We start from the raw sequence: 18,397 nt of genomic DNA, 5'->3' as shown, positions 1-18,397 counted from the left end.
AATTGCCGCGTATTGTCCAACTGTCTGCGCAAGGTAGCTCTTTAGCAACAATACAAAGAGTCAAAAATATTAGTAATAGTCAATTAACAGGGTATCCAGGTGACTGGGTGTTTTCTGTGTTGTGGCTGTCCAAAAGAACTGTAGGTGCAGGCATTTCCTATAATAGGAGTGTTATTGATCCTTTATCAATATTGCATTTAAGACCCAGACCTGTGCTGTGGATCTTCATCCATCAATTTCTCCAGAGTACAATAAAGTTTATTAAAAATCTTTAACTGAAGTACCTTATGATTTATTGCTCTAAATGGCTGGTTAGCACAGAGTCGGACCGTAGCCCAGTCTATTTAATCAGAATTAACCGAGAGATCTGCTATTCAAGGAGAGGCACAGCTGCCAGAAGAAAACCCCTCCGCAATCTGATGCATATTTATCTCTGTCGGGACAAAAGTACCAGTTTAGTGTGATGGGTAAGGCACAAAGGAGGAAACCAGTGACAGGCTGGGGCCTAGGCAGGGACATGCACACAAAAAGGGTGAAAAATCCCTTCACAAAAATCTGATAAAGAGAATTTAATAACTGGTCGGAGAACTTTGAGAGGGGAAAAAAAAATCTCAATTAAATGAAGCACCGCTGTTAAGCATAACATAAGAAAATTTTAATCCAGTGACAATGCAGTACGTCTTCTCTGCTAAAAAATAAGATTTGGTGTATAAAAAAGAAGTTGTTTCACATTTTAGTAAACGAATCCCACCGCTCTGTATTTGAGATCTAACTACATCGAAGGCCCTACTGGAAGACCGCCTGCTAGGAGTCCGGAGAGTGCGTCTGCATCGTGCTCTGGCTCTCCTCGCTGTTGGATTCCAAGATGTCCGTTTCCCGGAGCTCCTCTGAGTCACTGGTCGCAGCCTGGCTGGTGCTCAGGGCTGGCTTCGAAGGGGTGTTGGTCTCCCCAGTGAGGCTCTTCCTCCCCACCAGGCCCTTGGGACTGTGCAGGCTACTTAACGAGGCCTTGGAGACCCGGCGGAAGAGCTGACGGTTCTTCGGTTTCTTTTTTGGCGCCGGTACGCTCCACCTCTGTTTGCTGGAACCCTGATCCTTTGGCCTCCCTACTGCCTGGTCTGGCTCCCGCTCGCTGGAAGACTCTCTTATCCCCTTCCCAGGGCTTTCCTGGGGGAGCTCAGGCCCCTGGGTGTCTCGATTGTCCTGCTGCCTGTGCAGGCTGTTGCCTCTGGGTGGAATGACCACCACTTCCGGAAACTTCCGCAAGGTGGGCGAGCGGAGCAGCTTTTCGGGGGTAGAGGGGGCGCTGACCTCCTGCAGCGTGGAAAGGTGGTCTGGGCAGGCTTTCGCCTGGGGCTCCTGCAGGCCCGACAAGTTGAATTTGTTGCCCATCTCCTCAGCACCAAGCTGGAGGTTTTGGTCCAGGGGGAAAGGGAAGAAGACGCTGGAGAACTCACTGCTGTTGCGCTTGAAAGAGGGGCGGCGGGGGGAGAGGTCGGGGGGGTCCTGCACGCTGAGCAGCCGGCGCACTCTGCCCAACACCGACATCTGCCGGCGGGGCTGGTAATCCTCCGGCATGACGTCGTCGTAGTAAAGAACATCGATGTCCGAGAGGCTGAAACACAGCAGGCAAAATGTGGCATCACTGACTGCTCAGAATACTGGAGTGTGAGGCCCTCTCGGCCTGTTTCCTTATCAACCCCATAAAGCTCTTTTTGTACTGGTACTGGACTTCACTGTGTCCACTTTTCCTCATTTTTGAACCCTCCCCCTTCCTTACTCCTCTCTTGGGATAAACGACCTGGTTCCATTGGGTTTTCAGTGACGAGAAGAAATAATTTTTTCTTTCCTTAAATGGAAGGGAATGTCACATACCTCTTGCTATGTACTCAAGCATCTCACCTGCCTTTTTTAATTATGGTGGCTTGATAACGTAGAAGAGTCTACACAAACACCCAGATCTCTTTCTTACATTGCATTGAATCAGCAACGGTCCTATTCACTGTGTGGATCGCTTTGCACTTCTCAATGTTAATTTTTTTTTATTGTTTCCACCCAGTAGAGTTGATCTAAGTCTTTCTTTAATTCCCTTGCTGCAGAGTTTATGTTTGCCACCTTATTTTTGTATCACTTCTAAATCTAGCTTGTTTGCGAACTAGACCAGAATTAAAATAATTGCTATCGATCAGGAAAATCCACAGGTCTAAAATGCATCCTGCTGTCCTTGTTACTTGTTAAAAACCCGATATATAAAAGTATGGATTAAATAGCCTGCTTTCCATTTGGATTTTTTTCTCGTAAATATAGAACTGCAAATTGTTTGTTAATCCCACTTGAGTTGGATTTGCCAATTGCGTGTTTTCACACTTCGGTCCGCAGTTTCAAATCCCGTGACCTCACGCCGGAGAGAATGAGGAGGTGTATGTAGAAGCCTCTGACCCGCCTGCCTGGAGACGCTCGTAGTTTTACTCCTTACAGGCAACGCAGCCCAGTTTCAGAGGTTCAGCGCCGATGAGAGGAGAGACGCGTCCCTCACCGACAGTACCGAGTATACCGACTCCTGTAACTGAGAGCCAGGCACGTCCCTGCCGGCTAATCCACAACGCTGTCGGGAGCACTGAGTTGCTTCACATGAGCCTGACCCCGTGATCATGGAGCTCAACACGAGCTCGGGCGGGCCGCTTCAATCCGACCGCTGGAGGACACACGCAGGGGAGCAGATTTGGGAACTGTAAGTGCTGAAGAACGATCAAACGAGGATGAACACCTGCTGAACTGACGCGTATGTACGGTACAGAAGCGATCGCCACAGGTACAGGAGGCTTATTAACAAAGCTGGGTGTGGTGTATAGTGCGTGGTGGTGTGTTGCACGGGGTGACAGAAACTGATTAGAAGCACTTTGGGTTACCACCTTTGCTTGGACGAGAAACGGACTTCAGCATTGGTCCCAACCTGGAAAAATCCTCACATTTGGTAGAGCTCTCCTGTTTTTTTTTTTATGTAAACTGGTAAACTGCCTATCTGTCCAGCCTCAGCCGGGAAATGTTACGAAGTCAGCTGGAGCTCAAAGTAAAAACTATTTTCTTTTGTTTGCCTTGCAGCCTCTTGTGTGTTGCGTGTGCATTCATAAACAGGTCTCTGGCACTCTTGTTTCCAAATTACTTTAGGTTTCTGTGCTGTGTTGTATGCACCTCACCTGTAAAAGATTCCTCCCCTCTCTTGTCCCTCGAAAGGCTGCCCAGGGGTGTTGTTGAGTGGTCAGAAACTGCCCTCTCTAAATACTTGTGTTTCTCTGCCCTCCTGAGGGACATGCCTATCAGCTGAAGGAGCAGGTGGGAGTCTCAGTGCTCACCCCATGTCAGTGGTGGAGCCCAGGAAGGAGGGAATACAGTAGTCTGCAGCGGCCAGGGTGTAGGGAGGCCGGACATCGGAGTCGTTCCAGTAGATATCCTTCATCATCCGAGGGACGTTCATGTGCATTTCGTCCACAGCCATCAGAGACACCTGCCCGTTACAGAAAACCCCACTTGACAATTACAGAAACATGCAGCTCGATTTCCTAAGGGACAGAATTATTCCGCTGTGCTGTCACGCTCTATTACACGAGCAGGCAAGTTAGCAGGCAAAAAAAAAGGATGTTACCCAGGTTTTCAAGCCAGACTCGGCCCTCAGCTCCTCTCGGCTCATTTACATGGGAACAATACATTCATCCAGTAAAAAATAGGATCCCAGGTTTCAAAAAATGTATTTGATTTGTGTTTGCTTATAACATTGGTAGGAAAGGCACTTCATTCGCCTTTTTCTGGCAACGTGCTGGGAAAACCCACTGACCTGCAGGTTTCTGTCGATACACCAGTTTGCCTCGAAGTCGTCATCATCCTCTCCAAAGGGGTTGATGAGCTGCTCTGCTACCTGAGGAAAGGGAGAGGAATGGCACATCCTCAAAAAGGAATTGTGGGAAGAGTTCTTACTTCCCAATACCTACTTGATGGCTGTAACATTGCAGCAGTTCTTCCTGAGACGAATCGTATCGTCACAACTTTTAAGAATTCACTTTTTCCACAATCAGTGGATCACTCAGTGGCTTGCTGACAATGGCATTAGAAGTACAGTAAGTCTTACCTTCCCTGTCATTGAAGACCGTTTGGCTGCCTGACTACAGGACAACCTGTAATTTTGTTAGAAGTTCTTGTTTAGAATGGACCTGCTTTCACTTCAGTTTTGGATGTTTGTTGTTTTTTTCAGACATCATGCAATTGGATTTCTTGTTCTTTTCCTTTGTTTTGTTCTCAAACAGGGTACTTGCCAATGATCTTTCAGACATCCGCCTGTCATTTTCAAACTATATTGATTTTCCAGGATCTGTTTTTTTTTCTTGTTCCATGGATTTAGGGTTCAAGGGAAATGAGACTGGTCTATGTATGATGATCACTCTTAAATGTCTGAATGAGTTAGCTATACCGAGTCCCTTCATTTCACTCAATTAAAATACTGGAAGAAATGAATTTGAGAGTACAGCACTAGATGTGACACGCCAAAGCTGCTATTGTTTTCAATGTAGGGGTATTCCATGGGTGTGATGTGCCCTTTTTTTCCCAAAAGAATTCTTCTAGCAGAAATAAACATGGGGTTTCCTATTATTTGTGTATGTTTTTATAATTGGTAACATACTGTAAAAAGATACTATGCTCCCGATAGTAAGAAAGATTGCGATGGCAGGTGCCAGCACTAGATATAGCTACAGCTTATCTTAAGTAATACCATCCACCACATTTCACACATGGGACACATTAATATACGCTGCTGCTTTGGTCACTGCCTAGCGTATTCCATCTGCTCCTAATACACCACCCACACCCATTTCCTAAAGGGTCACTGAACGTGATGTACTGTGCTCTGCTTTAATTGGTCTGAAACTGCACCCAGCAGGATATTCAAAAAGCTCTGCAATTTAATCACCACTTCTGACAATCCCCTGCTCATTTCCTGCCAGTAGCCTGTTAATTTAAGTCTCTGTAGGCAGGGAGGGTGGCTTGCTCTACCCAATTCCACAGTCATTGACTCACTGCTTTGTGGAAATGTGTATAATTACAATCCATACATTTTCACTGTGTAGCGCTCATTAATCTCTTTCCACCTTGTTAACCCTTTCAGTTGATATTTGACAGAGTGTCTCTCTATACGTATGTTTCGAGTGGATTCCAACTGAGAAAACAATTGGGGTTCTTCTGCTCTGAATGTCTTTGCAAAGCTGTACATTAGCAGCCATACCTTTCGATATACGTGGAAGTTCTGGGTCTCTTCTTTATCACATCACGCCTGGAAACTCTGATCCGACTGTTTCAGCATTTAGTACTTAGATACATTTTTTAGTGTAGTTTTCCTTCGAAGAGACAAAGGTCCACTAATTTGTGAAGAACAAGCAGTAACTATATGGCACATCACTGTACATCGCTGTATTCCAGATTGTGCAAATCTCCCAAGCTATGTTAAGCCAAAATCGACCCACAGACAGTTCAGTTAAAAGCAGTACTAGTACAGCATTTTCTAACAGACTGCTGACTTAATGTGCTAAAGACTAAGAGAAAAAAATGATGTCTGCCAAGCAGATCTCCATTATTGTTGTGTTCTGCTGCTGAATGACTAACTTTGGATGTGTAAATTAAGGTTTCAAAATGAGAGGAGGCCATTTAACCTATCTAACCAGGTGCTAATGGCGAACTGATCCCAGGATCTCAACAAGTTGTGACTTGAAAGAAAGCTTGTTATCAGCTTCAACGTGCACAAAGGTGTTTTTGTGTTCCTTGCCACGTGATCACACCCCCACTCCTCCCTTTTGACCAGGACAACACAACTGTCAGCCCAATGCTTTGAGTCTCAGAATGATCTGATGCTAAAGTCACTGCTGAGAAAGTACACTAGTAGTGTTAGGGAACATTCCAGCGATGGTTAGGATGAGAAGATCTATCACAGTTTGAACTGAGCCAAGGTAGCCATTGTGTTTCTGTGAGGGCAAAATAAGTGAGTTTCAGTAATAGAATGGACTTAATTTATAACTTTTTGAATTTTTTGGACCTATGCATGCTCAAATGCCTAATATCATAAATACTAAATACATCAAATATGGAATAAAAAACAAAGACAAAATGTCATGGTATCTGTAATTCTCATAGTAACTAATACAAAACCCTGCCTTGCAGGACGTAGCCTGCTCACAGAGACAGTTTCCTGCTTAGTCTTATTTCCTGATGTAAACATCTCCATCTCCATGCCAAATTTTGCCATTAGCAAGTGGTCATATGGTATATTTCACTGTTGTTGCTTTACTGAAAATTATTTTTGATTTGTTGGTTAAACAAATTTTTAATCAACACATTTTGGTCATTTTAACCCAACCCGCAAACCGAATATTGACCGACCATCTGTTGCTTTTTCTGAAATCACATTACTTAAATTCACCACTCTAACAATGCCCACACATCTGCTCACTAATTAAAATGTATATGTGACTTGTGCAGGGACTTACTGATGTGAAACTAAGACGATTGTGTGTCAGCATAACTAAAGAGGTTTGCTGAAAACAGAGATGTGTTCTGCATCTTGTTACACAAGATACACATCTATTATTTATGCAGATAAGACAATAAACTTTACTGGCAGTCAGATTATTTGCACAATAAGCCATCCATCCATTAACAGAAAGCCAGTTCCTGGTTAGGACTGAGTCTATCTTGGAAAGAAAAGGCACACTGAGGGACTAAGTCCTAGAAGGTATCAGTCCATTGCTGTACACATGCACAAATGCACACACCATGCCTATGCTGTACATGCGTATACACCACACACACCCTTTCACCAATAATTTCATCAATACACCTATACAGCACGTCTTGGAAGGTAGGAAGAAACTCAAGCACCTAGAAAATATACCCCAGTCAAACTGATTGCTTCAAGATCCATGAGGTAGAAGCACTAACCACCACTGTATACCAAGCCTTGAACTGATGTTTTCCTTCATGTATGAGAAAGCATGTTCCAACTCCTGTTCAGAACTAAACTATAGACATTGTATAGGGAATGGAAGAGATATCTCAGCCCCTCTCACAGTGAGATTTTTTATGATTGCTCATTCGATATTTCTATTCTCAGAGTTTCCTCTAAGTCTTGGAGAGTGACAGTCTGAGCAGGCTGGTTTTTTGATGTAATTAAGACCAAGTAGAAAAATCTGCCTGAACCACTGAAATAATCCCACAGTTGGGTTTGAACCTCTCCCTTTGGAATAAACTTCAAAACATTTTTTTAAATTTCAGGAACAGCTGAAAACTCTTCTATTTATTAACATTTCTTAGTGCTTATTAGAGTAATATATATATATATTTCATGGAGAGAATGCAATTTAAAAATGTAAAATCGGACTTTTAAAATTAATTTTAACGTCTTCATCATGTGGTTAATGTGACAGCCTGTCCAGATCTCCACAGTGTTCTGTACTGGACACTACAGTCTCCCGCGCTGGTATTAAAACAAACTGAGAGAGAAAGTAAAATGAGACATGTCAGCAGGAGCCTGACCTTGAGCCAGCCGGCATAGAAGAAGAACTGCAGTAGGGTGAAGGCGGGCACGTAGAGGTCCAGGTCGTGGCCAGGGTAGCCCTGTTTAGGGTCCAGGAACTGTCGCCCAATCAGACAGGCAAAGAAAAAGGTGTAGACTGCCAGAGTGACGACCTGAGGAGACACAGCGACCGGTCTGAGAGGGGAGGGGGAGGGAGAACTGCAGTACTAGAGAGGAGACAAAAAATTGCTTTTCAATATTCTACGTTGTTTTAAAAAACTATGTGTGCATTAGGGACCCTTCAAAGGCTTGTGAATGTTACTGGGCAATCTGTAAGGTGTCTTCCTCATGAGTCTAAAACTAATCTTGAATGTTTTTGTTTTTGGTCCACCACTCCTCACTCGTTCTCGTTGCGTGTTGCGTCTTATCGTGGAAGAGGGGACTGATGTGGTGACATCGCTCCCCAGGGCTCCTCCAGTGGGTCTCATTGAGCAAGACAAGTCTCCTGCAGTGATGTCACTGCTGCAGGTGTGGGTCAGGGGCACGGAGGCGCCCGAGATACAGTAGGTCATGTCTGGGCTCCCGTTGTTACTTGTAGGAGTGATCATTTTCTTACAGGAAGTGCGCATATTAAACATCGTAAGGAGATGGTGGGTTAAAGGCACTCTCGGTGACAGAACATGGGGCGTTCTGACAGAGGCTATGAAAACTGCTGCTCGGCCTCCTGATTCCCCCTGTCCTGTTCTGCCAGGAACACCCATGGGATGGGAGAGAACCCCAGTCATTTCAGAAAACGCCTTCAGTGCCACATTTTCTTGGGTTGTGTGTGGCATCATTTCCTCACAAAGCCTCAGCTGGACTTCAGACCAACGTTAATGGATAGCACGTGACAATGAGATGAGAGTTGAGCTACACATGAATTGCAGTGTTATTGTATATAATAACAATTTATATAAATTGGTCATTTTAGGACTGAATTTCTTTTTCAGCTGTTGGTGAGGATGTTAAATAGTAATGTGTCAAAGAGTGTTAAGCTTGTTACAATAAGGAGCACTCTTTAATATATCATTGTTTATTAATAAAGGTCTGTAGAGCAGTACCAGATGTGCAGTTCCACAAAAAAAATGTCTGGGTTTCCCAGAGGAGTTAAATAGTAAGGTCATGTCAGCAAGTGAAAGATTGAGTGAAAACCCAAAGTACCAGTATCCTTTGGGTCCTGGAGCTTGACTATCCTGACCCATTGTCGAAGATTCACACAGCTTTTCGACAGAAGGCAGATCTGAAGCACAAAGGCTGACTTGTGCTACTGTCCAGTCACAATCCAGTCTCCTGTTCTTCTTGTGAGCTAGCTCCATGTCAAAACAGGAGAACGTGTGTGCCAATATCCAGGCTTTCACATCAGTAGTGAATAAATGTTGTTTTTTTTTCATTGCCAGTGCTCCATCCATCAAATTAAAATAATAAATTCAATCTTTACCTGCGTGTAGACAAGAGGAATTCCCACCCAGTCATAGCCAAACAGGGTTGAACACCAAGTTCTGAATTTGTTCATTTCCTGTGTGATCATGAAGGAAAAATAAGTCTGCTAAAGTGACAGTGACAACGAACCATAATATTATTTTTTGACGTGAGAAAAAATTAGAAATCTCTGAAGCCAGATTAGCTTTTGGAACAGCATGCGGAAGAAAAGACATGGAAAACTACAGCTGTATAAGAGAGATAAAATGCTACCCTACTGTAAAAACTCTTTAAGAAAAGCAGGAATCAAAGCTATGCAAATAAGGCACAGGAAACTGGGGAACAGTATTATAGAACACATTAGGGCTTTTTTAAAATAAGAAATAGCTGTAATGGATACCAACAGAGAATGTCTCAGTATATTTAGATTATTTTCATGATCATCCTCATAAAACACTAATTTTTTAATTGAACTTACTGAAAGTATTTATAGTTGGATTGAGAACTGTTTAATGGAGAGGAAACAGTACAGATTTACAGAGGTTTAAGGTGTAAATGCATTAATTGGGGTGATGTAGTTAGAGGAATTTAACTATGTATTAGGACCACAGCTTTTCTGCATTTATATCAGTGATCTAGATCACGAGTATACATGGAAGGCTTCTCACATTTACAGATGTTACCAAAATAGGAGGATTAGCAAAAACTGTAGAAGCTGTAAATTTAAATAAAAAACAAGGGAAAACTCAAAACTGGGCAAACATCTGCCAATTGACGTATAATATAGCCCAAAAAATATTACATGCTTTTAACAAACGCATGAATTATAACTGCAAGATTACACCCAGCTTGAAGAAGACCTCTGTTTGTCTAGAAGATGTAAATGTGTCAAAATAATGTGTAAACTGAATAAAAGATATTGCTGCTCTGGAATCTGTCAAAAAAAAAAGAACTTTGAATTTCTTATTAAGAAGAGGCTAAAAAAATGAGTTTGTTTAATACTTGAGAAGAAGGGGCCATGATTCAAGCATTCAAAGTCCTCAAAGGCAATGACAAAATGACTTCTTCAGAATAAACAGTGAAACACAAACCAGGGCAAGCAAGTTGATCCTATGCGGAAATTAGTTAAACACTGGGAACAGGAGGTACTTTTTACGCAGTTGGTTGTAGAAGACTGGGACGTGCTGCCCAGCCATGCTGCTGAAACTGATACTCCAGCTACTTCCAGGAAATAACTGGAAGAGATTTGCCAAACAGCTAACCTCTAGCAACCAAATAAGACTAACGGGCCAGATGACCTCCTCCCCTTTGTAACCTTTCCTATGTGTTTGATTTTTAACGGGGATGTAAACGAGGCAGTGAACTCACATTCATGATGGTCTGCAGGTCCACGCTGTCCTGTATTCTGCCCTCCTTCCGGGCTTTAGAGGCCAGATTCGCAAACCACACTACTGGGATCCAGTATTTCAGATGGGGTGATTTGAGATTTTCAAATACCTTCCTTTCATCTGCTGTCATAAAACCTTGGACCAAGGAAATAGACAGCTCAGTGGACACAATTTGGTGCATTATCCTACCCTCCTGTTTGATAAAATAAGATAATGTCTTGAAGCAACTGTAGTGTGAACATAGTGCACCATGGAACAATGCAAACAGAACCAGGAGGAACATGTTCCCCTGGATACCCACTAGTTCATACCAAAGGAGTCTCTCATCCCCTGGCAACTTTAGGATGCAAGAAAATCTTTATGCATAAAAATGTCAAATTAAACTGAAAATGACAGTGCTAGTTCTATTTTTTTTCCTTTCCAACCTGCAAAGGTGAACAAGAGCATTCTCAGAAGACATTATGAATTTTAACCTTCACTGCCCGCCTTTCAACTGACAAAATAGTGCATTGTCTGTAGACATTCAGGCCCGTATTCTTGATTTATTCAGGAAACAAATCTAGGTTGGTGATTTTTTTTGCTAAAAAAATGTCTGAAACTTTTTTAGGTGGTTGTAAGGTAGTGGTATTCCTGCAGGATTTCTGCAGTTATTACGTGCAGTATCCAGGCCCCTTCTAACAGCTCTAGACAGAGATATTGATGTTAACCGTAGCTGTCAGCTCAGCTCACAACTGCTTGCTTGACTTTCAACTGTTCTGCAAAGTCAGTCATTTTAAATGTTGGTGCTGCTTTATGGTTGTTTCTCATGGCCTCCCTGGGGTTTTTCTTGGCTTGAAATGAAATTAAATGTTGGAATAAGAACCTTATGCCTTCTTAAGAAGCCCTGAGTTTCTTTTCTGTTTCCACTGTTGCATAGCCTTTCTCTCGTAGCGTCTGGGTTATAAATTATTCACGTGAAGCTTTCCTTTGGTACAATCTTGGAATCGGTTCGGTGTTTTCATGGGGCTTAACTCCAAGGCCCATTTTGAAATGAAATATGTTTAGAATGGATTTGTTGTAATTTGAAGTGTTCTGGGATACAGTTTTAAAGGGCCCGATGTAAAAAGTTGCAAAAGCCTAAACAAGGAAGTATTGGAAATTGATTTGAGTTCTATATTATTAATAACGATTCCTTACACTTACATAGCACTTTTCTGGACACTCCACTCAAAGCACTTTACAGATAATGGGGACTCCCCTCCACCACCACCAATGTGCAGCCCCAGTTGAGTATTACTGGTAGGGACAATAGTTTCCTCATGCCTGGCAATATTCTTGAAAGACTGGGTTTTACCCCATTTAATCTTGAATAGAAAAGACTGAGAGGGGACTGGATAAAAGTATTCCAAATCCTCACTCAAAGACATACACAAGGTCAACCCAACTGCCTTCAAAACAAACAGTGCAACATGAACCAGAGGACTCAAGTAGAAACTACATGGAAGTGTATTTACAACTGAGAACCTCTTTACAAAAGGGTTGCAGGAATATGGAACAAGTTGTATAGCCATGTGCTTAAAGCCAGTACTTTGGTTTTTTCTAGAGATAGCTGGATGAGATACTGAGAAACAGTCCAGATGGGCTGAACAGCCTCCTCTGGTTTGTAACGTTTTCATGTTCTTATGAAATATGTTGATTGCATAAGTATTCAGGGCCATGAACTCAATATATGATGGAGGCACCTTTGGCAGCAGTTACAGCTGCAAGGCTGTTTGGTCATGTCTCTACCAGCTCTGCACATTAACTAAAACAGGCCATTAATGAACCAAACAGGCCTCCTCTCTGATGTTCTTTCCTGGCACAACAAGCATTTACGTCAGCCCTTTCAAGCATGTTATTAGCCTACAGCTATATCACCCTGCATCTCATAGCTGACAACCCACTGAAGCTCAGCAGGTGTGAGCCTGGCCAGTACCTGGATGGGAGACCTTCTAGATTTGCTGATGGAAGAGGTGTTAGAGGGGCCAGCAGGGGGTGCCCACCCTGTGGTCTGTGTGGGTCCTAATGTCCCAGTACAGTGATGGGGACACGATACTGTAAAAAGGCGCCATCCTTCATATGAGACATAAAGCCAAGGTCCTGTCTCTCTGTGGTGATTAAAAAATTCCAGGGTGGTTCTCAAAAAGAGTAGGGGTGTAACCCCGGTGTCCTGGCCAAATTTCCCATTGGCCAATCATGGCCTCCTAATAATCCCCATCTATGAACTGGCTTCATCACACTGCTCTCCTCCCCAATGATAGCTGATGTGTGGTGAGCGTTCTGGCGCACTATGGCTGCCGTCGCATCATCCAGGTGGATGCTGCACATTGGTGGTGGTGGAGGGGAGTGCCCATCACCTGTAAAGCGCTTTGAGTGGAGTGTCCAGAAAAGCGCTATATAAGTGTAAGCAATTATTCTATTTTTTTAAATGAAAAGCCCGACGTACCTGCTTCCACCACGTGGTCTATGGTGGGGAAGCGCTTGCAGACGGCGGTGCTGACGGAGCGGAAGATGAGCAGCGAGGCCAGGTTGACGTAGCGCATCAGCGTCCTGCGCAGCAGGCGGCCGTGCTCGTCCCGGCCCTGCACGCAGCTGGAGATCAGCAGCATCAGCCGGTCGGGCCACGGCAGGTTCACAAACTGGTTCCACCAGCGGTTCACCACCAGCGTCACGTAGAAACCTGGGGCCGGGCGATACCTTTACTCGCTTTAAAAGCGGGGGGCTCGGGAAAGACAAACCGGGCTGCTTCCAGACAGCGCAAGCTTGTACTCCATTGAAAAATAGGCTGCAGCTTTCAAACAGGCCTAATGTGCGCTCCTGTTGCCTTCCAAGATGCAAGAAAACCATACTGTAGTCAGACTGGCCATTTCAGGACATAGCTGAAAATCAGTCTTAATGGGGTATTGGCTTGTGAGACGTGCTTGCTTTTTCTGCCATGATATAGCTTTTGCTGTATGCCAGGTGAGCTTTGTCAATTTGAATCCCTGTCATACAGGATACAAATCTGATGTTGCCTTAGTCTTAGCTCCCAGCTCACTGGGGAGGTGAAATTTGGGCCTGTGTAGCACATAAGCCATGAAGACAGCAGCTTTAAGTATTCTATACTTCACCAATATTGGCTGATTAGGTACACTGAGAGCCAACAGACTGGGTTCCAGGAAGGCCGTGACTCCCAGTCCAGTTCTTTTCTTGTGGGTGGCAACAGTGAGACAAATTGTAAAAGAGGATATGTTCAAAAGGAAGCTGTTCTTGTTGCTCTAAAAACTGAAAAAAGAGTATTCAGACAATGTGCTGTTTGTGTCATCCTGAGGAGCTTAGGGAAATGTCGCAAATTTTGCAATGGAGCAAAAGATAAGCAGGAAAAGAAGAAACAGACAGATATAATAAGTCATTCCCCTTACACAGACACTTCCAGAAACACAAAATTGAAAGCAGGGATCTGCCACCGAAAACCGTGAAGCACAGAAGGGATGCACAGTGGTTCCAATCAGTACTTGTACATCTGGTGCACAGATATTTTGTAGAGCCAATGTACATACGTCTCAACTACAAGACCCAATGCACCTACAGGAATGCCAGATTTATTTTATTTGAGGCTTATTGGTTTAACATAACAGTTTTAGGTCATCTTAATAGTGTCCAATGCATGTATTTGTGTTTATTCCCCTTCTTATCCTGTGTGTGTTGTAGTAATGGATGTGCCACAATATAGCACCTGTTTCCTTTTGAGAACCCGTTACACTTGCAGCAGAGGGATGTCTAATGGAGAGCAAGTTAAAGGCAAAGACATCATTACTTTCCTGCTGACCAGAACTTTGCTGAGAATAGGGCTGTTTCAATTGAGACAAACTGACAATAAACTTTAATGCATCTAGTCTCCCTCTGCTCCAACAAATAAGATCTCATCATCAGAATAAGCAATGTCATCCTCATGTATTTCTGTTAATTCAGTAGTCTGATTTCCAGACCTTCACTAAGATGTTTTTCAACTGCATGTCTGTTTGTACATTGCTGTGTCTGCACCTGTGTTGTTCCATATGAAAAAAAATCTTATGACGGGGCTGGTATGTTGCGTGGCACTGTTTCATTATTTATGAGCTGTCTGTGTGGGCTATGAGTAACTCCCCATACAGAGCTTAACAATAAGTACCTGAGGACGTTTAAGGCAGGGATAATTAATGCTGGGGTATATTTGGCAGCAGCTCTGAAAACTGGGCCCTTAGACTTTAGGTTGTAAAAACAGCCGAGGCAGAAAGAAGGCTTGAGAAAAAAGCAAGAAGAGGAAGACAAAAATCATGGTCTACAAAATGTTAGGCGATGCTATATCAAATACACAGCCTCACACCCAACGCCAAGAAGCATAAACAGAACCAAGTGTATATCTGCTCTTTGTGACCTAATGCTTCACCCCAACAGCCTCATGCAATGTCAGCTGTGCTAATTCAAAGACCGCAGGCAGCTGTCTTTGTGCACGTGTGCCTCCGAGACAATTTACTTACCTAGCACAAACGTTACTGGAATTTGCTCAGCGTATTTATCGCAGTAAAGAGACAACTTTTCAAAGTAACGTTTTTGAGTTTCTGAAAGAAAGAATCTAGAGTGGATAGAAATAGATGTTTGGGACACTTTTTTTCCAAGAACAGTTCATACCAATATGACTCGTACTCACAGCAGGTAAAGCAAACAAAGCAGATCTCAGCAGAACTGGACCACCATTAAGACACAAGGGGGGTGGGGGGTGGACAGTTTTGTATTATAAGGATAAAGTAAATATTTGCATCTAATCTCCCCCAGAATCTCAGATCCCCCCCCCCCTCTTTTTCATTTCTCATTCATTAAAAAATACCAACAAGGCCTTACTAATGGATTAGCTTTTTCTGCAGTGCAGTTCTTAACCTAAAAAAACTGTTTAAAAAAGCCTTAAAACTGGCACATGCGTAAGATTCTTGGCCATGCTTTCTTTTTCATTTTTTGTTAGATAAATTAGTAATACATTTTTACACCTAATACCTTTAGGTTTACCATGAATCCAGAGTGCATAATCTAGTTACACTTGGTGCCGATCATGCCTACAATTCACACTCAATGAAGGTGAGTTAAAAAGGTAGAATTTATTACGTCTCCAATCAAAACCACTAAACATTTGGTTTTCAAATCAAAGTTCTGAATGAAAGCGTCATGTCAACGGAGCAGAAACCTTATATCGGGCTATTTTTAGCCGATTTCAAAGCGATCGATAAAACAAACACAAATAAAAATTACACCCAAGGGGTCATTTAAATGTTGAGGATTTGTCCCATGCAAAAAGAATTACCTGTATACGATGCTGAGGAAACTGTACAGCACAACGAAAACGGTGAACTCTCGATAGAGCAGTTTATAGATGCTGCCTTTCCATCGCAGAAGCAATCTGTGAAAACCGAAGAACGTGGCGTTGGCTACTTTACTGGAGTAAGTCACCGTCATCTTCAGGGTACTAACTGTAGAAAAACAACTTAGTCAGCCAAATATTTTACATCAACTTTAATTCATGCTAATTGCTAATTAATGCTAATTAATTAAACGGAGAGCCTGATCAAGATTATTCAGATTCTACTAAACAGTAAAGCAGATATCTACAAGGCAATACGAACTGTTTTAAACCCGTTTAATCGGATACCTGCGTCAAGTTGCGCTCCGCGTAACTGAAATTTAAAAAATCTCTTGACCCAGTCAAGTAAGAATTAAACACGTGTTGGAGAAGTAGCGTCATTCTCTTACCTTCACAGAGCTACTGTGCAACTTGATTATGTGTTATATTTCCTTAACGATGATTCAAGTCTAGGACGCTACGATGACAGTGCTTTCCACTTTTAGAAGGCTGTTATTGCCAACCGACCGCGTAAGTGGAGATAGCCAATGCCTTGAAACAAACACAATTATTTGCTGATGTTGCTCTTGCTATATTTATCGTTGCAACTGTTTTACCAGTCTGGACAGGCTGTTACTACGGCGAGCTGTTGGATACACCACGGAGGTACAGTATAGACTACTGTGCTCCCAATATCAGGTCCATAAATTTAATTGACAGCGCCTTTATGCTTGTTAATTGAGTAAGCGCCTGCTCATACAGTACAGGCGGATGGGCACTCGGTGGGCATCGTTTATTTAAGGTTTCACGTTTACTTCCGTCAACCATCTATTATGGGAATATAATCCACCGTTGACAAGAAAAACCTTATCAGCTGTTCCTGTACAAATGCACCATCAGGCTTGGGGTTTTAATTTTGTTCCTTATCCCTGTCCACCTGGAAGCCTGTGAGACGTGCTTCGAAGTGACGGAACCCACAGAATGTTATAGTGGATTTTCTGGGTCACTGCACCACTCCTGCATCTGCAGTTTGTTGATAAGGACATTCCTCTGCTTAATGTGTCTTATTTCAGGACACCATTGATTCACAACTGAGCTTTGCTGGTGTATTTTACCTGAGATGGATGAGAATAGATTTGTTTTAACACATTCTACATTGTTTTTGCTGCCTCGTCGTGCCAGGACCCCTCTGAACTGGAGTGTATATCTCAAAGCTTCTTTCCCAGTAAAATAAATAAACACTATACAGTAGCCATATCACCCTGCACTTCACAGCTGGCAGCCCACTGAAGCTCAGCAGGTGTCAGTCTCATCAGTACCTGGATGAGAGACATCCCGGGAAAAACTAAAGTTGCTGCTGGAAGTCGTGTTAGTGGGGCCCGAAGGGGGCTCCCTGCAGTATGTGTGAGTCCTAATGTCCCAGTATAGTGGCAGGCCACTATACTGTAAAAACAAAGGTGCCTTCCTTCGGATGAGATGTAAAACTGAGTTCTTGACTCTCTCTGGTCATTAAAAATCCCAGAGCGTTTCTCGAAAAGAGTAGGGGTGTAACCCCGGCGTCCTGGCTAAATTTCCCATTGGCCTTTATCACTCATGGCCTCCTAATAATCCCCATCTATGAATTGGCTTCATCACTCTCTTCTCCTCCCTACTGATAGTTGATGTGTGGTGATCATACTGGTGCACTATGGCTGCTGTCGCATCATCCTGGTGGGTGCTGCACATTGGTGGAGGGGAGTCCCCATTACCTGTAAAGCGCTTGGAGTGGAGTATCCAGAAAAGCACTATATAAGTGTACGCAATTATTATTATTATAGCCATGATGCAAAAGATACAGAAAAGCTCAACTTTCATATGAACAATCAGAAATTGCAGCAGCATCCTACTCCAACATACCTTGGAGCAACCATAGACAGGATGCTTATCTCCACACTTGCTGGTACAGCCTAGGGCACTGCCACGATCATCCTCTGGACCTCAGCTCTTGCACTGTCTCAGCTGCAGAATGCTGTGTCCCTGTCTGGTCAAGATAAACAATAGACTCACAGAGTAGACACCCAGCTGAATGCAACCCTGTGCATCACGACTGGAGCTCTACACTCCACTCCACTTCCCTGACTCCCTGTCCTTGCAAACATCACTCCTCCACACATCTGATGACTCGCAACAATCCCTCACAATGCTCCAAAAGATCCAAAACGTTTCTCACCTGCTCCTACACCAGGACATATTTGATCAATCAAAGACGCATCTGCCTTCAAGAAAGTCAATTAGGAAAACCCTTCCCTAACAAGACTCCAGCTGGGCTCAAGACAGGGAATCACCAGACTTGAGAAACAAGCACCTCATCACATGTCCTACCCAACAACCGCTCGACTTTCATCTCCCAAGTAAAGAGTGGTCCACCCTTAGGACTGGTCATGGTCCATGTCTTGCCAGCCTCCTTATAGATTCCCTATAGATGGGGAATCAGTTCAGGCCCTCTGTGTTCCTGAGGGATGGGGCAGATGTTTGAGCAATCCTAGAGGACTGCCCCGCCAACAGACTAGGGCTGTGGTCCTTTGATGAGCACCATGTTTGCCTTCACCTCATGTCTGCAGCAAAGCTGCTGAGGCATTCAGGCACTTCATC

At 43.4% G+C, this 18,397-nt stretch overlaps 1 protein-coding gene across 2 annotated transcripts; it reads right to left on the bottom strand.

Annotated features, from left to right (window-relative positions):
• Nucleotides 1-639: 639 nt before the first annotated feature.
• LOC148829352 (bestrophin-3-like) lies at nucleotides 640-16,283 on the bottom strand. Of its 2 annotated transcripts, XM_088923647.1 has the most exons (10): nucleotides 16,177-16,283; nucleotides 15,731-15,896; nucleotides 14,916-15,010; nucleotides 12,863-13,096; nucleotides 10,379-10,533; nucleotides 9,030-9,107; nucleotides 7,573-7,725; nucleotides 3,833-3,913; nucleotides 3,354-3,505; nucleotides 640-1,615 (listed from the first exon to the last, which is right to left on the bottom strand). In XM_088923647.1, exons 2-10 carry the CDS (start codon nucleotides 15,880-15,882, stop codon nucleotides 805-807), a joined length of 1,911 nt encoding a protein of 636 aa, XP_088779773.1. In that variant the 5' UTR covers nucleotides 15,883-15,896; nucleotides 16,177-16,283; the 3' UTR covers nucleotides 640-804. The 2 variants fall into 2 exon arrangements, with proteins under 2 accessions (XP_088779773.1, XP_088779772.1); XM_088923646.1 differs by lacking the exon at nucleotides 14,916-15,010 and having other exon boundaries at nucleotides 15,731-15,826; nucleotides 16,177-16,219.
• Nucleotides 16,284-18,397: the final 2,114 nt, after the last annotated feature.

Source organism: Atractosteus spatula, chromosome 8 (assembly GCF_055471065.1).
Source record: "Atractosteus spatula isolate fAtrSpa1 chromosome 8, fAtrSpa1.hap1, whole genome shotgun sequence".
NCBI lineage: Eukaryota > Metazoa > Chordata > Actinopteri > Semionotiformes > Lepisosteidae > Atractosteus > Atractosteus spatula.
The sequence above is the reverse complement of the archived record's forward strand: the minus strand, read 5'-3'. Positions and strand labels throughout refer to the sequence as shown.

Excerpts from the sequence above, each read along its gene's own strand:
- LOC148829352 (XM_088923647.1), bottom strand. The coding sequence starts at position 15,882 with ATGACGGTGACTTACTCCAGTAAAGTAGCCAACGCCACGTTCTTCGGT. Across the intron at positions 9,108-10,378 it reads ACCTGCAGACCATCATGAAT|GAAATGAACAAATTCAGAAC; the intron begins GTGAGTTCACTG and ends ATGATCACACAG. Across the intron at positions 1,616-3,353 it reads GGCTCCACCACTGACATGGG|CCTCTCGGACATCGATGTTC; the intron begins GTGAGCACTGAG and ends GCTGTGTTTCAG.